Source organism: Canis aureus, chromosome 10, assembly GCF_053574225.1.
Source record: "Canis aureus isolate CA01 chromosome 10, VMU_Caureus_v.1.0, whole genome shotgun sequence".
Classification (NCBI taxonomy): Eukaryota; Metazoa; Chordata; class Mammalia; order Carnivora; family Canidae; genus Canis; species Canis aureus.
Genome location: NC_135620.1, coordinates 64,637,765 through 64,658,292, shown reverse-complemented (window position 1 = coordinate 64,658,292; position 20,528 = coordinate 64,637,765). Strand labels below are relative to the sequence as shown.

At 36.7% G+C, this 20,528-nt stretch overlaps 1 protein-coding gene across 7 annotated transcripts in view; it reads right to left on the bottom strand.

Moving 5' to 3' along the window:
* RAD23B (RAD23 nucleotide excision repair protein B) overlaps positions 1-20,528 on the bottom strand; it is a 47,084-nt gene that overhangs the window by 6,282 nt on the left and 20,274 nt on the right. For 6 of the 7 annotated variants that reach the window (XR_013388250.1, XM_077912815.1, XM_077912812.1 and 3 more), the window contains exons 2-9: positions 19,637-19,718; positions 19,225-19,304; positions 16,269-16,534; positions 10,699-10,754; positions 5,815-5,942; positions 3,158-3,290; positions 1,111-1,238; positions 15-185 (exon numbers count right to left, since the gene is read on the bottom strand). Coding sequence is in view for 6 of the 7 variants with exons in the window: in XM_077912815.1 (XP_077768941.1) it covers positions 15-185; positions 1,111-1,238; positions 3,158-3,290; positions 5,815-5,942; positions 10,699-10,754; positions 16,269-16,534; positions 19,225-19,304; positions 19,637-19,718 (1,044 nt within the window). In the remaining variant the exon portion in view is untranslated. The remainder of the gene's footprint in view (positions 1-14; positions 186-1,110; positions 1,239-3,157; positions 3,291-5,814; positions 5,943-10,698; positions 10,755-16,268; positions 16,535-19,224; positions 19,305-19,636; positions 19,719-20,528) is intronic. The other variant, XM_077912816.1, reaches the window with a different exon arrangement.

Below are 20,528 nucleotides of genomic sequence, written 5' to 3'. Positions count from 1 at the left end.
TTACTTCTACTCACCCTTTCTATAGCTTCTTTTTCCTGAGGTGTTACTTGAATGTAGTTCATATGACCACTTCCGGCTTCTGCAATTCCTCCACTGCCACCTCCACCCCCTCCTCCTTGACCACCAGCTTCTTGAACTGGTTCATTTAACATCTGAATAAAATGCTCCTGGTGCTGGCTAATTTGCTGTGGTAATTTGAAGAACAGAAAAAACAAAAAACCAACGCAATGACAAAGTATCTTCAGGAAACTAAGAATTCTAAGTACAAATATGAGAGAAAGCTAGAACTTTGCAACTGCCTTATTTTTAGAATGATTCTGCATTATTTAATCTTTGGAACAATGTGATCTCTCTTATAATATTAACGAAACTTGGTACTTCTGAGTGAGGTAAACAGCGAAGAATTAAAATAATTCAAATTCTCTTTCAGGGTTGCCTGGGTGGTTCAGTTGGTTAAGCAGCTGCCTCTGGCTCAGGTCATAATCCCAGGGTCCTGGGATGGAGCCCCACATCAGGCTTCCCTACTCAGCAGAGGGTCTGCTTCTCCCTCTCCCTCCTCTCTCTTTTCATGCTCTCTTGCTCTCAAATAAACAAAATTTAAAAAACAAAAAATAAATTCTCTCTCATAAATGCATCCATTTCCCCAAATTAACGTTAAAAAAATTACTTGGGGCCTATAAAAAGAAACAGAACTTCTGTATCTTCCACACTAGTAGGCAGTACAAAGCTGTATAAAACTTACTTTGTAACTTGAGCATTAAATAAGCCCATGGGTATGTCTTTAAGAGGCAGTGCTGCACTGATAGTAAGTTTGGGAAAAAAAGATTTTACAAACAGTTTCTATGGTAAAGAGTTTCTCAGATTCTTTAATAAAGTATTTCCCCAAGGATGTAAAGTGTTAGTAGCTGATCAATTTAAATTAACCTAACCTCCACCCCCAACACACTCTTTTTTTAAAGTACATCTAACCTATAGTATGTTCTATTGAGTGCAGCTCAGAAAAAGTTTACGGAGCTTGTGGGGGTTTGGAAAGGGAGTACTCATAGACTTTAAAAAATATGATATGCTTCAGAAATTCACTTTTGAAATTAACTCTAATTAAATAGTTACCTGCAGTAATTGAGGATTTTCTCGACCTATCTGTTGTAGCAATGCTGGGAGCAGGGAAGGATTCTGTTGAATAATTTGTCTCATCTGTTGAAATTGAGGCTGATTCCGTAAAAATTCAAGGGGATGTCCTAAAAAATACATAAATATTTTTAAGCAAAAGCAGCCATTACACATACAAAAGGCTGGTTCAATCAGAATTTTAGACAGCAAATGCTGTCAAGTGAAAAAGTTGTTCTCAGATGTACATAAAATAAATAATGTCAAAAATTTTTCAATTGTACCAACAAGCAAGTCTTATAGTACAGAAATTACTATTAGCATAGGCAGAGAGTATAGAATGACGTTTTCCTCAACTGTCCTGGGCACTCAATATTATCAAATAATGAGAATTTATGACCTGCATGTACTCTATCAAATAAAAAGTACTAAAATTGTTCCTAAGATAAATATATACCCAGGACTAACAAAATGAAAAAACCTGCTTATTTTATAAACAACCCAAACGCTTAAGAAAACAAAAAACAAACAAAACAACCTGAGCTTGAATTCCCAGGAAATTCTAAACCAAGTAAGTGAAAAATAATACTTAAAAATTAAAACGTTCAGGGATCCCTGGGTGGCGCAGTGGTTTAGCGCCTGCCTTTGGCCCAGGGCACGATCCTGGAGACCCGGGATCGAATCCCACATCGGGCTCCTGGTGCATGGAGCCTGCTTCTTCCTCTGCCTATATCTCTGCCTCTCTCTCTCTCTCTGTGTGTGTGACTATCACAAATAAATAAAAATTAAAAAAAAAAAATTAAAACGTTCAGATATGTAGATAAGAAGTTTTGTTAACACAAACTTGAACTACAATTAGAAAAACAACTTTGGTTATGATAATTAAACTTCAAACATTTATAACACATAAATGCTTGAGATAAATAAGATACAAGTCAAGTTGGTACTAATGTATTTAGAGCTTGTTAGTCCAAAATCCCATAACAATAATAAATATTAAGGATGCCAAATAAGATACAGAACTTGCAACTTTTTGGAGGTAGTGTGGTTGTCTGATTATTCTTAGGAAGTCAAAAATTGCATGTAATTATGCTTTTGAGGTTACTAATTCTAATGAGAATTCTTTATTTATTTATTTTTCTGTGAGAATTCTTTAGATGTTATTTCTTAAATTACTCAAGAAAATCATTCAAATTAAAATGGCCATAGGAGTATGAGAAGTATCCTTTCTGTGACACCAGTTTTATAGATGAAGAAATTCAGACTCAGAAACTAAGTTAACACACTAAGTACAGCTAAATGGGATAGGAGCCCATATCTGAATCAAATCTGAGGCCTCGTCTTTCTGAAGAAATGAAAAGCCTGTCCTCTGGTAAACTGTACACAAAATGCTCAGGGCTTTTTGTCAACCAGAGCTGACTGTCTGAAGTAGAGCTAAGAAAAGCATCAAAGAAGGGCTTCTTCAAAATTAACAGTTTAAATTACTTTATCAATACGGCATACGGAAGGAGACTGAAGGAGAATGCAGTTAATTCCTGGGCCTACCAGGCCTACCTCTGTAGTCACCTTTAGCAATGGAAGGGTAGGTGCTGGCCAGTACAGGGAGGTAAATTCAAGCTTGGCTTTTACCTCTAGATACAAGTCTTCAAGCTTCTCAGTGTTTTATTTCTTTGGTGGTATAATAATCACTAGGATCCTATTGGCTTTGAACTTATACATATTTTATGACATTCATAGGGAAAGAGAAGAGACAAGGTGAGCAAACATTCTGGCTTCAGAATGTAACACAAAATGTGAACTGGAAAGCATTTCTTCCTTGAAATAGGCTAAACAAATGCCTTTTGCCAAAATTACAATGCTAAGGCCTCAGCAAGAAGATATGTAACAGCTACTTGGGAGAATTCATTTTGGGCTCTTCTCTAACATTAATGGATAGAGACCTTGTGTGAAAAGTCCTCCAGATGCTCCAGGGACAAGCCTTACCTCAGATTAACCATATGTTAGAAACTCAGGACCGTGCCCCCTCCAACTCCCAGTAGCCCAGACTAACCTCCAGGACTCGCTGTGGTTGTTGACGCTGTTGTAGTTGCTGCAGCAGCTGCCACCGAAGATGGAGGAGCCCCAGTGCTGACTGCGGGAGGGGTGTCCACCACAGCCTGACTCTCTCTATCTCCAGGGATCCCCTACAATACAATTTCCCAGCTTTAAAATAGCTTGTCATTCAAAGTTAATTCAATACAATACAAAGTAAAAGATTTATTGATCTATTTAACGTGCTTGTCTAATTTCCAAAAGCATCAAACATGTCTGTTTCAATTAAAAGGATTAAGACTTATCTGAAAGCTGCATATATTCAAATGAGATTAGAAATGATCTGAGCATGGTATAGAAGAATATATATTGCTATAATGTAAGGCAGCACTGTCCAGAAGTTTCCATGATGAAAAAAATGTTCTCTGTGCTAAAAAAAAATTTTTTTTTAAAGATTTTATCCATTCATTCATGAGAGACACAGAGAGAGAGGCCGAGGGGGAAGCAGGCTCCATGCAGGGAGCCAGATGTGGGACTCAATCCCGGGTCTCCAGGATCACACCCTGGGCTGAAGGCCGCAATAAACCACTGAGCCACTCGGGCTGCCCTAATTTTTTAATATACTTTTAATTTTATTAAATTCAAACAGCTACCTGTACTAATAGTATTTAACAGCTATTTTACTAGGCAGTGTAGATCTAAGGTATAAAGAGATTTGTAATTTAAAACATAAGTCATAAAAATGATTACATATAACAAACACATTACATCTAACATCAAAGATCATAAACTTGGCATATAATAATGTACATTTTTAAAAGGCTATTAGAATTTTACAATGTCAATACAAATCTTACTAAAATTGGGCATGTTTGTTTTTTATGCTATACATTACTTTAGTTAATTCTGAACTTTATAGAAACTTTCAGCAGCTCTGTGATAGAAAGGTTTGCATTTGTAACCATAGCCTTAAAATTACCCAAAGAGGGGTTCCCTGGGTGGCTTAGCAGTTTAGCGCCTGCCTTCGGCCCAGGGCGTGATCCTGGAGTCCTGGGATTGAGTCCTACATCAGGCTCCCTGCATGGAGGCTGCTTCTCCCTCTGCCTGTGTCTCTGCCTCTCTCTTTCCTCTGTGTCTTTTATGAATAAATAAATGAAATCTTAAAAAAAAATTACCCAAAGAAACAGGTTTTGATGCATGTGCAGTTCTGAAATGATCTCTAGGGAAAAAAGGTCTAATGGAGACAGAGACAGTGGCAACAGTGGCCAAGTGAGGAAGGAGATCTCCTCTACAGATACATGGTTCTGAGAAAGTGTCATCCAGAAAGTATCACATGCAAAAATTAAAGTTGATTATTCAAAACTTAAAAAGTACATATAAGAATTTTAAATATTAAAAAAAAAGAATCTTAAATATTTCAATATTTAGGTGATGCTTTTTCTAAGTTGGTATCATTTGTCTTCTGAAGTTATTTTTAACTTAAAACTGCACTGAAACTTTTGGAACAGTATTTTGATGGATGATTTACAAGACTTTTCATATACAACATATTAAAATAAGTCTTTATGAAAGCCGCATAGATTGTGGAAGAAGAATGAAAAGGAAATATTACATGTGGGTAAGGGATGATAATGGCAAATGCTTCCATTTCTCAATAAATCAGAAGTCAGAATCATAAACAAATAAAGAATTAAGCATAACGAATCACATCCAGGGTAATGGCTGCTGGCATTAGATGTCACTCCAGGCATTAGAAACCAATGTTTGTGAAAATCTCTTGACTACTACTGACCATAAAGAAGCTAACAATTCAAATGCCAATGGAACTAGGCAAGTAACAGTGAATTAAATACACAATGTTATGTCAGGTAACAGGGAATGGATGGAAAGATAGTGAATTAAAGAGTCTATAATCTAAAACTTTTCCTTTTTTTTTTTCTTCTAAAACTTTTCCTAAACCCTTGCAAAAATCCAGAATCCAAATTGTTCAGACAAACCAGCCAACTGAATTAATTAATATCCTCAATAGTACACATCCAGGAGAGGTGCCTGGGTGGCTCAGGCAGGTTAAGCGTCTGGCCTTTGGTTCAGGTCATGATCCTGCGGTCCTGGGATCGAGCCCCACATCGGGCTCCCCATTCAAGAGGGAAGCCTGCTTCTCCTTCTCCCTCCCCCAGCTTGTGCTCTCACTCTCTCTGTCAAATAAAATAAAAATAATGTCTTTAAAAAAAGAAACTGTATATCCAGCAGTATGCTGGCCATCCATAAAGCTACTAAAAGGGTAGATTAGATTTTTCTGTCCCCACCCTCCAAACACACAAACTGTCATCCTTTGAGGATGACACGAATGGGGCAGAAGGTAGTACTCTGAGTGGACAGCCAATTTTACAACCCATTTAGCCATGTCCTTTCCTATCTAAAAAAATCACATCAAAACTATTTATTTATTTATTTTATTTATTTATTTATTTATTTATTTATTTATTTATTTAATTTTTTTTACATCAAAATCTTTTAGGTTACATTTTACCAACACAAAATGTTAACATACTAAGAAAAATGAAAGCATTATGTAAATTACTAGCACATACTCTCATTCTCCCATGAACTGTTATTATTCCTTTAAAATCTTTGATATTTTGGTCTTAAACTAGAATAAAGTGAAATATTTCTCACCATTAAAAGATACTCCACTGCTCTGTCAGGGTTGTTGAAACTGGCTCTCAGGGCTGCAATCACTTGTTCTCGTTCATATCCCATTGACATGATCTCAGTTACCATATTCTCATAAGACTGACCTGTCACTAAAAAAAAAAAAAAAAAAAAGTGTGTGGGGAGGGAAAGAAAGGCAACATTTAATATATATTTCTCCCATATTTCTTGAGTGTGTATGTATATACAATGCTTCTGGCACTACAGGGCAAAGGGACACAAAGACTATTAACAGTACAAACTACAACATATATAATATGGTAGGTAGAATAATACCCCCCCACCCCCAACAACCTATAAATATGTTAGGTTACAAGGCAAAGTGGAATTAAGGTTGTTAATCAGCTGACTTTAAGAGAGGGAAATTATCCTGGATTATCTGGGTGGGCCCAATGTAATCACAAGGGTCCTTAAAAAAAGAAGGAAAAAAAAGAAAGAAAAAAAAAATTTAAAAAAAAAAAAAATGAAGGAAAATAAATGGGAGGGTCCAAGAAGCAGATGTGAAAGATGCAAGGTCACAGATGCTATGCTGCTGCCTTTGATGATAGAGGAAGGGGCTATAAGGAATGTGCATAGCCTCCAGAAGAGTTGAAAGGACATAGAACAAATTCCCTCCAGAGTGTACAAAAAGGACTGTAGTCCTGGTGGTAGCCCAGTGATTTAGCTCCTTGATTTTAGTACGGTGAGTACTATGTTAGACCTCTAACCTACTGTGCCTTAAATCTGTGTTGTTTCAGACAAAGAAGTCTGTGGTAACTTACCATAGTAGCAACAGAAAACTAACGTATAAGTACAATAAAAATATCAGATACAAATGTATGACAAATACAGGACAGAATTAGCAGATCAGAGAAGACAACCTAGAGGAGACAGATGAACTACTTTTTGAAAACAAGTAGGAGGGACATTTCAAGCAATCTATTTAACTGTTAACAACTTTAGTTTTCCCTTGACACCTTTTATCATCAAAGCAGAGGTTAGAAGGAGGAAAGTCAGACTTTCACATACCATACAGAGTTGGTGTAAAGCCCCAAGCACTGTTATCCCAGGGAGTCACTTCCCACAGGCTGCCTCCAACCCAAACTCGCTCTTTGTGGAAATGTCAGACGACAGACAACAGTCTGAAAGAAAGCCAATTCTCTAAACTAAACTTATCTCACTTAAGCCATCTTTTCTTCCACTTCTGTTCTGGGTACTATCCCTTTCTTGTCTCCTCAAAGAACCGGACCCTTTGGTTATCCTCCCTTTTATCCACCTCCCACCCTTCACTCTCCACTTCATTATCCTCATCAGCAATTAACTATATCCTAGAATGTCATCTTAAAAAACAGAAGCATAATCCTTTGGCCACGTCCCAATTCTTCTTCTAGGAATTGGTCCATTTGTCTGCTCCCTTCCCTTTCCAGCTATAGCTACCTGCACAGGCTGTGTCCATGTCTCACATTCCACCCACTCCTCAACCAATACTGATACATGACTTTGAATCTCTAAAGATTTCCCCCTCAGACATGCCCCACCATTATGTGCCTTCTCCATTTCCATAAATGGCACCTCTATCCACCTATGCACAAGAACGAGAAACCCTGGTGACCGAAAGTTCCCTTTCCCTTCCCTTCCACACCTCATGTACCAGCATATGTGCTAGGTCCTATTCTGAATTATAGTGCAAAACTACCCAGTTCCCTCTTTCTCTACTGCCTTCACTCAAGACCAGGCCACAACAATCTCTGGTCTGGATTACACCCTGCTTCCTTTCCTGCCTCCGAGCCTATAAGCCATTCTTCAGCTGGCTGGAACAGTGAGCTTTTAAAAAGAAAACCTCATCTCATTTAGAGTTCTCAACACTCAACAATCTCCATACAGCACACTCCAACCACACTGATGTTTTTCAGGTCACTTCAGAAGTCATACCTTCTAGAAATGTCCCAGAACCTTTATACACACACACACACACACACACGATTCTCTGAGGGTCAGTTCCTTTGCAGGCTCCAGTTCTCAATTTAAAATGTACTACTTTACCATCCTAAGTATGTTCTGTTTTTCTTTATGAAAGCTATTATTTCCTTAAAATCATTAATCATGATTTGCAATTTACTTGGTTTCACCCCTTTTCCTTCCTCCATCTGAACAAAAAGTTCAACTGTGCAAGGGACCCTGACATTTTCCAACACCATCTCCCTGGCACAGACGACACTCATTATCGCTGAATGTTTTTTTTCTCTGCAGAATTTTCAATAAAGGCATTTAATAGCTAAAAAGTATAATTTTAAAAAACTAAATATCACTGACCAAATGTGGTATTTGTATCTTTAGGCTATTGACTTTTCCTTTCCCCTTTCATAAAGAACTTATTTTAATTTTCTTAACTACCCATTCATCTAATTCTAGCACGAAGTCACTTAAGTGCCAATACCTTTTTAGTAATCTAGTTCCCAGATACAGAAATTAACAACATAAAACAAAATTAAGAACTGTGAAGTATCTGAACTACACTATTTTGACACAGTGTTTTTCATGTCATTCTCACAGTAACTCCATGAGGCTTATTTTGAGCATGGTATATATAATAGCTGATAAGTCATAGTAGAGACTAACAGAGGCTGTCAGTGTCCAGAGCCCCCACACCTAGTCATCATGCTAAAATCATGCCTCCTAATTAATCAAGTTATAAAACTAGTCATCATCCTAAAATCATGCCTCCTAAAATTAATCAAGTTATAAAACTCAAAAAGAAATGTCTATAAGCAGTTTGATACTTTTTAGATCTTAATAATACAAGGGCAAACTACTCATAGGAAAACTAGAGGCTATGGACAACACAAGAGAGTGCTAATGAAGCTAAAGTGGAGAGGTAATGAAGAACCTATGTGTATCATTAGAGTGAGTTTTGGGCTTCTCTTCCAGGTCACAAGGAGCTGTGAAAGGAATTAACAATGACCTCAATAGGTCTGCCTTTATACAGAGTCCACTATGACAGGGCCACTGACCAGTTACAAGAGAATAATGCAGGAGTTATCAATGAGGTAAGGATGTGAACTAAGGCAATGAAGTGGCAATGGAAACAAATATTCCAGTAACATTAGGAAGGAGGGTCATGAGACCCTGAGACCCTGGGCTCAACCAGCCATGAGAGGCAGGGAGGTCAAGGACAATGCTAAATGTTTGGTGGAGATGATGATACAAGTAATGATGAACAAAGGAGAATAATTAGATGAGGGAATAAAACAGGAATCAGTTTAGAACCTAAGGAATTTACGGAGGTTGTAGGTTTCCCAGTTGGCAATTTAAAGCACAAGCCTGCAGGTTCAGAGAGAGGTGTAGACTGGAGTTATAATTTTAGGAATCCTTACAGTATAAGAGTGAGTGGTATTTTTTATTCCCATAATTTCAACTTTGAACTATGATCTAGAGAAGATCCATATGCTTAAAGGTCAGGTAAAATAAAAAGAACTAGAAAGCCTGAAAAGGAATAGTCAAAAGGCATGGATCAAGAAAAGAGTAGTGTTGTAAGCCAAAGAAGGGAAGTTTAAAGTAGCAGGTATCAACATAAAGACTGGGTAAATTAAAGAGTAAAGGGATCCCACAACCTACGTAGTACAGGGTGACAGAAGAGGTAAAGGTAAGACACTGCCTTCAGAGGTGTAGGCACAGTAGCAGCAGCTAAAGCTCGTGCTTTCCAACTGAGGAAGCAGCGGTGTCTGCCAGACAGTTCAGCAGCATCAGGGACAAGTGCCAGTTGGTTGCAGTTCTGTGGGTAGACAGAACCTGACTGATCTCTGTGTCATCTCTTCTAGTACTTCCAGTATCTCTTTACCAACTTCCTAGGATTAAGCCTTTCCCTATTTGAAAGTGATGTCTATTTTGCTGACTGGACACTAACTGATACTCATTTGGTAGCAGACTAGTCAGTCTCAGAAAACAGTAAATGTAAAGATGTAAATGTGGGTATGGTATATCTGGGTGACCTTAGGTTAATTACTTACAATCATTTTGCCCCTACATGCTATGGGCAACCAAGGTACCACTTTCACTGCGATGAGAGGATCATGGAGTTCAAGTCCCATTAGGTCAGAGGCCTACCCCCAGATCTTATGAAGTGCTAATGCTGTTGGAACCCTGCTGCTACAGGAACTCAGGAAAGAATCTAGAAGCCCTTATCACTGAAGCTGCTGCTCCCTATCTTCTGCCTCCCTACCATTTCTAGTAAAGTAGAACACTACAAAGGAGAGGAAAGGGGTTGCCAATAGAGCAACAATTAGCAAGCACAGTAGGAAATGTACTAGAGGTGTTACAATGGGAAAATAGGGAAAAAAACAAGACTGATTTTGGCAGGTTAAGTGTGAAGGGAGATGAAAAAGCATTATCTGAGACAGTAAAAGTTGGGGGACAGAAAAGTACATTCACTGCAAGTACAATACAAGCATCAAGATACAGATGGGACCCGACAGGGCTTCAAACTGGAATAAAGGCTGGAGATGAATAAAGATCAAATGAGAGACAGACTTAGTAACGTTTTGTACCCATTTCAAAAACATTTTGTAATAAGCCTATCCACAGTTCAAACTTTGTTAAGACCTCAGTTAAAATTCACATTTGGAAAATGGAAAATTGTCTGCTTTGACTAAAAGAATATGCTTAACCCTAGTAACACTACAATTTAAAGGATTCAATATATAAATATATTAACTTACAAAGTCTTTAGTAGCATTAACTGAGCAATTATCCAAATCATTTAGCAGCTTGATTATACGCAACCATGAGAATGAACACATTTTCATGATCTAGAAAAATGAAATTTGGAACCTCTTCCCTATTTCTTGCGTTATTTACAACGTAGATACTTACCAAGTGCACTTGTCGCATCTTCAAAAAGGTTTGACCGAGAAGAATCTCCTGATGTACTGAAAAAGTTTTTAGAGAATCGTACATCAGAAAGTATATAAAACTTGAAGTTTAGGAACTGTCCAATTTGTAAAGAGTTTGATTTTAATTAAATGTGAAAGTCTGGCTACATACAGTGTTTAAACCGTCTTCTACATTAAATCCCAAAGCTTTACCCATAACATTTATGGCTTGGGAAAAATGTTCAATCTTAAAATTCATTCTATTTTGCAAATGCATCATTTTAAATGTCCAAAGATACAAAATAACAACTGAACAGAATGCTTACCACTTAAGGAACATAAAAAAGTTAACACACAACTATTTCCCCCAAAGAATTCACAACGAGAGATGCCTGGGTGGCTCAGTGGTTGAGCGTCTGCCTTCGGTTCAGGGCGTGATCTCGGAATCCCGGGATCAAGTCCCACACTGGGCTCCCTGCATGGAGCGTGCTTCTCCCTCTGCCTAGGTCTCTGCCCCTCTCTCTGTGTGTCTTTCATGAATAAATAAATAATATCTTAAAAAAAAAAAAAAAAGAATTTACAATGAGAAGTTAAATAATCTGTAAGTCAAGTCACAATTATACCAAACAAGTATCCCCCACTTTTCCAAAGTATTTCTTTTATGAGAAAAGTGAAAATGGTGTTTCATTTGTTTTGCAGCAAGTCTTCATAGAGGAACACACCCTGAGAAGTGAGGTGGCCCCACCAAGTTCCTTCCCCAGGGACTATACTCAGCAAGCACCTCAGGAGCAAGCCACCATAGCTCTGAACTGTGCCTGTGAGCATCTATGCTTCATCTAAATTTAGCAAGGTGTGTCCTAAGTTATCAGAAAAGCCTGAGAGGTTATTTTATGGTTCTGGGAATGACCAAAATTTTTTCCACATAAATTTACAGCAGTTGCTTCTTAGCTTTATGTCATTTCGGCTTACAATATGTTTCACAGGAATGCTCTACTTTCAAATAGTAGAGGAAACCTATACGCAATAAATAGCCAAAGTAGAAACCACGTCAGGCTGGAAAGGCCAAGGAAATCTTTACATAACAGAATTTCAGTTAGGTCTTATAGGTAAGTTTTGAACACAGAAACTAAAAGAAGGCATTCAAGTCAAGGCAAAAAATGGAGAGGTGTGATAAAATCTAAGTTGTAACTTAAATCAGTTTAAAAGGACTAAGTTTCTGCTGGGCAACTGCAGAAGTCTGGAAACAAAGTAGACAAAAACAGGATTATGAAAGACCATGAAGAGTAGGCCAAAGAAAAGTTGAAGTTTACAAAGTAGTAAAAGTAGCAGTTAGCAGTTTAGATTAAAACATACATACAACATACACTTATACCTGTGTCCCAATTTTAAAAACAAAACACAGTAGGGGAACCTGGGTGGCTCAGTCAGTTGAGCGTGCAACTCTTGATTTTGGCTCAGGTCAAGATCTTAGGGTCGGGAGATCAAGCTCTGAGTGAGGCTCCAAGTTGAGCATGGAGCCTGCTTAAGATTCTCCCTCTCCTCTTCCTCTGTCCCCCCACCCCTCCTGTAGCATAGCAAGACCAAAGCAAGTGTCTAAATTTGAATTCATAAATTATTTTCTAAGCCTCAGTTTCTTCATCAGTACAATGAAGTCAACAAGAACAGCCATGTATCTATCCCAAAGTGTTGTACATAGGGTTATTGCTATAAAGTGTTTAGCAGAGTGCATAGCATAACATCCAATATGATCACTATGATTAAACTGATTTTTTGGAGTAATTTTTAAATTATCTTCATTAACTATGTAAGGTAACTTATATAGAAAGCAAAATTTTGAAAAGAATTATATGTAAAAAAAACTAATTCTCCTGCCCATGACCCCTGCTTAGGGAACAATCACTACTACCAGTTTCTATATAACAATGACTTGTGTCTTGCTTTTGGGTGTGTTTTATTCTTAATTATCTTACATAACTGTAACGACCTCAAATTTTCCCCACAACCACACAGTATTCCACTTAATTGGCCAAATCAAGTTCTTCATAGGGAAATTTTAGTTAGGTTTACAACTTTCAAATTCTTTCTGTAGGGATGCCTAAGTGGCTCAGCAGTTGAGCCTTCAGCTCAGGGCGTGATCCTATGGATCCTGGGGTCCGGGATTAAGTCCCTGCAGGGAGCCTGCTTCTCCTACCTAGGTCTCTGCCTCTCTCTCTGTCTCTCATGAATAAATAAATTAAATCTTAAAAAAAAAAAAATTCTGTAATCAAATTTATTAATTGTTCCTTTTATGACTTTTTAAATTATTTTTATTTTTCCCATGTTCTCTAGTTTATGGCTTCACTTTTATGTTAAATATCTATCTAGAATTTATTTTTATGATATAAGGTATGTGATCCATCTTTTCCCCTTCTATTTGGCTAAGCATTAATCCCAACAGCATTTTCCCCACAGTGATTTGAAATTACATCTTTATCTTACACTAAGTCCCCTGGTTTGTATTCTGGTCTGTTTCTAGACTACCATCTATTTAACTGAGCAATCTTCTAGTAAGAGCCATTCTAAATTATTGCAATCATTACCCAGTATAATACATTTTACTACCTGGCAGGATTAGTCTCCTTCATTCCAGTTCTCTTACAAAACAAGTTGTGCTGTTCTGCACACTGCTTTAAAATTTCCTTCTTTATGTATCTCAGATAAGAGCGAGGTGCAGCTGAACCATAATCCTTTAATCTTGATTCTACCTCACCACTTCTCCTTCCCCACCTGCAGAGGAAACCACTTATCAGGGTGCTGTCCCTCTGCTACTATTTTTCTACACATTACTGTCCATACCCAGAAAATGTATGACAATGTTTTGTGGCTTTTGTTTGGTTTATGGTTGCTGCCCATATTGTTTCATCATGTTTTTCTCACTTGATAACAAAGCCCTGAAACCACATTCACTCACTATGCATACATACTACATACTTCAGCTGGCTGATAGTACTGGATATCAGAGCTTCTCAAACTTTAGGAAGCCCGAGGATTTAGCAGGAGAGCTGGTTTCAGAGATCCACTCCTCAGTAATTCAGATTTTGGTTAGAGGTTTACTTTCAAATGAGCTCCCAGTGATGCTGATGCAGTCTACCTCCACTTGGAGCAGCACTGCTCTCTAATACGTATAAATCACAGGTCAAGTCATTCTCTCACTAATGAGGTATTTAGATTGGTTTCAATTTGTCTTTAACTACAAATAATGTAGTCAGTCTTTGTGCACATGCGCAGTTTCTCTAAGGTAGAAATAAGTAGAATTTGTATTGTAATAGGTAGTTTTCAAAGAACAAAACTGGCCTAAAGACACAAATGCCTATTAATGAAATGTCAGACCAGTGGTGATGAATAAACTTTCTGATGTCCTTCAAACTAATACCAATGTGTCTCCTGATAATCTCACTAAGTTTTGTGCTTTACAGGACACTCAATGTTTTACAACACAGAGGAAAGGACAAAGGCACATTTAAACTGCCAATTTTCTGAGTTTCTCTCATCCTTCTTTTCCCATGTTATCTTTCTCTAAGGGGATCATTTGGGGGAAGTAAGAGTAAACAGCTGATGTATAAAGCCCAACCAAGTAACTCAGGATCTGCTCTCTGGATGGTCAATACCATCATCTACTGATTTATGCAACCTCTGTAGGACTGAAAACATAATACTGACTTTTGAGAATGGGTAAATAAAACTGTACCCCCGGGAAGAAATTTTAAAAGGAGATAATAATAAATTTGGATAGATGATACTAGCACATTAAAAATGTACTGATTAATTCTGAAATTCTCACTATGAGCTTTTCAAGAGCTGAAAACACACAAGAAAAGAAGATATACTGCACTGAATGAAGACATATTTAATTACACATGCAATGTTTAAGTGATTTGGGAAACCAATGCATTAAAAAAATTTGTTTAAGTTCCCTCCCATACACAGAACTGACCAACAACCTTCTGATAGAACAACTTAACTGGAGTCTGGGTTGTCTCCCACTAGAAAAGAGTGTTGAATGCATTTCTAAATATACATGGGAGGAGCATCAAGTTAGGCAACAGTGTCTCAGAATGCCTGAAGCAAAGCTCAGCAAGCAGGCTTAGGGGAAGTATTTTATTACCTGAACCTCCTCTTAAAGGAATCAACTTCCTGGAAAGAGGCCCTAAATGAGCAATGAATCAAACCCCTTCAAACATCATGGACTGGGTCAGACAGAGAAACATGACAAAAGGCAAAACACTAAAAAAAAAAAAAAAAAAGAGTAACTAAACATTTTATAATCCTTGTGTTTATCACAGTGTTCCAATTTCTGTATAGATCTCTATCCTGTCTGGTTCTGATTCCAAGGACTCTTTAACTACTGCCACTGAGGTCCCATGTTGTACCTAAGTGTCAAACTATAAACAGCTCCAGTGCCAGTGTACACTGGACTTAAAGAACCCATGTTCTCAGATAAAGAAGAAATTCCCTATATGAGTCCAATCAAGAGAACCAAAGTACTTGTGGTTATTTATTTATACTTGGGGAGAAAAAAACCTTTGTCATAAACTACTCAACAATCCTGCCAACATCCCACAAGAAACTATTTCTTACTCCCCCAAATATCCCAGCACATTTTCTTTTGTTTTAAAGACCTACACAGGTAAAAAATTTCTACAGAAGCTCATAAAAATATAGATAAAACAGAGAATTCAAACAATCCACATTAACTATGCAAGATAGCTGTTACTCACTGCTGTGAACATGTGCTATTTCACATCTTTTACACTCATTATTTCATTTACTCCTTATAACAACTCTAGGAGATAGTCTTATTGTCACAAACATTTTACAGATAAGGAAAATACCCAAAGATGTCACTTTTGTAAGGTTTCTTTCTCTTTCTTTTCTTTCTTCTTTCTTCCTCTTTTTCTTTCTTTCTCTCTTTCTTTCTTCCTTTCTTTCAACATTTTATTTATTTATGAGAAACACACACACAGAGGCAGAGACATAAGCAGGCTCCTTCCAGGGAGCCTGATGCAGGACTCAATCCCGGAATACCGGGATCACGACCTGAGCCAAAGGTAGACATTCAACCACCGAGCAAGGTTAAGTGCAAATAAATATCAGATCCAAACACAATGGCATGCAGCAATTGGAAAGATTTAGTGGCACAGAAGGATGTTTACAGTATAAATGACAATGATCAGAAAAGAATATAGATCGAATATAAATAATGATTATGAAGGTCAAGTTATTTATAATATGTCCAAGTATAATAAAATATCAAGTTATTTTTATAACTTATTTTTTCTACACAAAATGAACAGAGACTCTGACTCGCTTTCCCTTCTCCCTGGAGGAAAAAATATGCAGAGTATAAAAATCTGGATTATGGAAATTTAAGCAGGCACAAGCACACTGTTTTAGTCACAGTTCAATGTTTAGAAAAAGTTTAATGTAGCAGAAACAAAGTTAGTTTGATCAAAATAATCACGAAGATAAATACATGCCTGAAGTTCGTGTCCTGAACTTGTGTTGATGCATCTTCTAGATGGCAGGTCTTACCTGTCAGTTGCTGTTGGACTTGTAGCCACAGGTGTCTCTGCTGGCTTTTCCGCAGGTTTCTCTTGTTGTGTCACACTAGTAGGTGCAGGTTCAGAAGATGTTGTCGCTGGTGCTGGAGTGACGGATGCAGGAGAAGGAGTGGGAGCCAGAACGGGAGGGGCTGGGGCCTGAACCACAGTCGGAGCTGTAGAGGAGCTAACTGTAATAGTGGTGGCAGGATTCGACTGCTGGGTTGTAGCTGGTGCTGGTGTTGTCACTGCTTTGGGCTAAACACATTCAAAAAGTAAAACAATGAATTATGATAAAATACTGTATTACCTGATCTCTAAGTAGATTGTATCATTATAGGAGGCCACAAACAACACTAATAAATAATATAAACTTGTAACTTGAAAATAATTTTGTTAAGAAACAATAAATGACCAACATTAACTATATGATCACTATTTATGTCACTCTTTCAAAGCCAAAGACAGTATATGTATTAACTATCGTTCTTAATTAGCTTTGGCTAATAGTTTCAATCTTTGTTATTAAGTTAATATGAAAAAGAACTATAAGCAGTCACTATTAAGAAATATACAGACTGTGTACTGGAAATAAAAACTATATAATTACTGCCCTCCCCATTACACTTTAAGTGCCTTGGTTATAACTTTCTAGTATTTATTGTCATTCAAAAGCATCACCAAAGTAACTTTCTTGTTCGACCTATGCTAGTACAGACTGCACCGGAGAAAGACTGGCTGTGCAAGGTAGGGCAGGGGACTTAAAAAAAAAAAATACTAGCAGTGTTCACTTCCTCCTTTACTTATTCTCAGTCTTATGTTTAGCCCTGTAGCTTTTTTTAAACTGCCAATACAATACTCTGCAAATTATTAATGTTCTAAAACTCCCATCTAGATGAAGTGAAATTTAAATGCATTACTATGCTCATTTACTATTTTCCTGAAGATTACTTGTGATCAATATAACACGGTCACATTCCATGCCCTCAAAGTCTCTGCTCTACAGTGCTATTTAAGCCTCATTCTAAATGGTACCAATCCTATCTGCTTTTTGAAGTTTTTCTGCTTACTTTTGATCTAAATAGCTTTTTCCTGTCTCTTCTTTACAACGAGGTCATTTCTCATTGCTTCCATAATGCCTAACTCTTCCCTCTTCTAATAACTGGCCATTATTAATTTGAAAATAAAGTAATGATAAATATCATTAGAATTCTATATAAATTCTATATGAAAAGGCTCAGCTCTAAGTAGCTATACCTCAAATGCATGGATCTGAGACCTATCCTGCTTAATCATTGTGTTTTAAATAATCAAGGTTATTATAATACTAAAGGAAATAAGACCAACATACATATCCAAATATGTGGCTACCACATTTTCCATTATGTACTATGCATGATAAAACTAGATGAGACAATGGAATACTATTCAGCTCTAAAAGGACACAAATTCTGGCATGTAGCCAACATGGATGAACCTGGAAGACAGTATATTAAGGGAAATAAGCCAGTCACACAAGGGAAACACTGTATGATTCCACTTATACAGGGTATGAAGTAGTTAAACTAATAGAAAGTAGGATGGTGGTTACTGGGGCTGGGAGCAGGGAAATGGGAGTTACTATTTAGTGGGTACAGAGTTCCAGAGATGGATGGTGAGTATGGTTGCACAATGTGAATGTACTTAATACCACTGAACTGTACAATTAAAAATGGTCAAACTGGTAAATTTTGTGTTACGTGTATTTTATCACAATTTAAAATACTAGATTGAGACAAAGTTTCCTCACATGATTCTTTTCTTCTATATGCAAAGTTTAACATTTAATGAGTAAGTGCCATTAAAACAAAACCACTATGGTCCTTAATGGGTTAAAAACTTCTAAATCCAACACATGTAAATTGTTCAGTTGCTTTTTTAAGGACAAAAATACACACTTGATTAAATTCACTATTATCTATTGCATATATTACCTTAAATTTAAAAAAAAAAGAATCCTCACATTTATTCTGTCTTTGATAAACTGGTTTCCAATTAGTCATTTAAACTTATTTTCAATGTTATAAGAATCACTGTTCTCAGATTATGACAACTCAATCCTAAAAATTAATGTCACAGGTACCTATTTTAACTCTACTGAATGCTTATGTATCTTTAAAAATACAACAATCTCTGAAAGAACTCAAATTCATCCTTTGCTTTGAAGAAAAACTGTGACTTTTAGAAACTGTCCCCAAAATATTTCAGTCCAGTAAGTGATAAAAAATCCCCCCCCAAAAAAGAATTTCCTCAGGGGCACCTGGGTGGCTCAGGTGGTTAAGCATCCAACTCAATCTGTCATGATCTCAAGGTCCTGAGACTGAGCCCTGAGTCCAGCTCTGTCCTGGGCATGGAGACTGCTTAAGATTCTCTCTCTCCTGCCTCTCTCTTCCCCTAACCTCTCCCAAAACCAAAACCTTCCTCACAGCAATCATTCTATCATTTCTTCAGCTGCCTTTTCCTTTCTTAGCATCTAAAAATCTACCCTATCAACTAGAAAGTATCACTGAATTTAGGAGTTTATATGCTTTGTCTGCCTGAGGAGTTGGTCAGATATAGTACATAATACTGCAAGTCCCTTTAAGGCACCATTAATAAATAAGAAATATTTATTCAATTTCTAAGAACCACATTTTTAAATAATTACATAATTACCGATTTTACGACTTTGGCAAAACAAATTTTACACATTTAATCAACTGTTTTATTTTAAATTATGTTTAAGCTATAAACGTATAAAATAATTAACTTTATGGCTGACTCAAAATAGACTATTAAAATCTTTAACAGGTAAGTGCCTGCCAAATGGATATGCATAAACTGTATTCATAAAGGCTGGACTCGGGATCATGATATTAAAAAAAACAAAAACCTCACACGCATATACACAGTATAAGGCTGAAACTTACTTTTGTCACCATAACCACCACAAAGTTTTTTTCGTCAATTTTATATTCTTTTAGAGCAGTATCATCATTAAGGATTTTGCCTAGTACATTAAGAAAAAGAGAAGACATTATTTGAAGCCCCATAACCTTTGTCTTACATATATTAAAGTTAAAACAATCCCCAATGTCAATTCTATCAATTAATACTTTCCCTAAAGAAAAACAGTAACTAATCAGCCAAGATAAATATGAATGGAAATATAATCGGGTAAAAAAGTAGTAACATTTTGACTAAAAGATAGCTAACACAAACACCATATATGTTTATGACAGTCAAGTTGTTTACACAATTTGTAAGATGACAATTTCTAAAACTAAAGAATGTCACTGTAAGCAAGAAGATAGCACATTACTTTCAATACTTAATTCATACCTGCATAAATTAATTTTTGACCTGCTACAGGAAAGGCATCTTTCCCCTTTTCAGATTCAATCTTCTCTTTCAGTGCCTTCACCTATGGAAAAATAAAGATTTTTTTTCCCTAAAAAGTCTAAAACAAATGACTACCTAGAATTTGATTAAATAATGCAAAGTAAAATTTTATACGTATTATTAATAATTCTAAAGCTTATCATGTATTCACAATATTATACTAAAAAAGACTCATTCTTAATGCATTAGGTATAACAGGTATAAGCTTTGTTTTACCACTAGCCGCTACACATATAAAGATTAGAAGAGGAAGGGGAGGTGGGCGGGGGTTGGGGGTGACTGGGTGACGGGCACTGAGGGGGGCACTTGATGGGATGAACACTGGGTGTTATTCTATGTTGACAAATCCAACACCAATAAAAAATAAACTTATAAAAAAAGATTAGAAGAAAAAACTTTATCATTGACTTGATAAATCCATTCAAGATAAAGGTTTCAACATCAAAGTTTTGATTCTCATTATAAAGTTTATGGGTTTATTTCCCACAGAGCAAAAAAGTAAAGAAAGGCTCTCTAAAAACGTTGAAGACACAAAAGAGTCATATCTACAATAATAATAAAAGTTAAATATGAATGTTAAATGGCAAATAATTCATTTTAAAAGTCGGATACGTTTCATTACAATCACACGGGGGGCTTCATTACATCACATTACACCCACAGGGGCTTCATAAAGATCAATTAAAACCTAATTTCTGGAGATGGTGCCTGAACATCTTTTTTTTTTTTTTTTTAAAGAGCTTTACAGGTGGTTCCAAAGTTCAGCCTTGGCGGAGGACCACTGTATCACTTAAATGATCTTAAACAAGTAGCTTGGTTTCTCTCTCAGTAT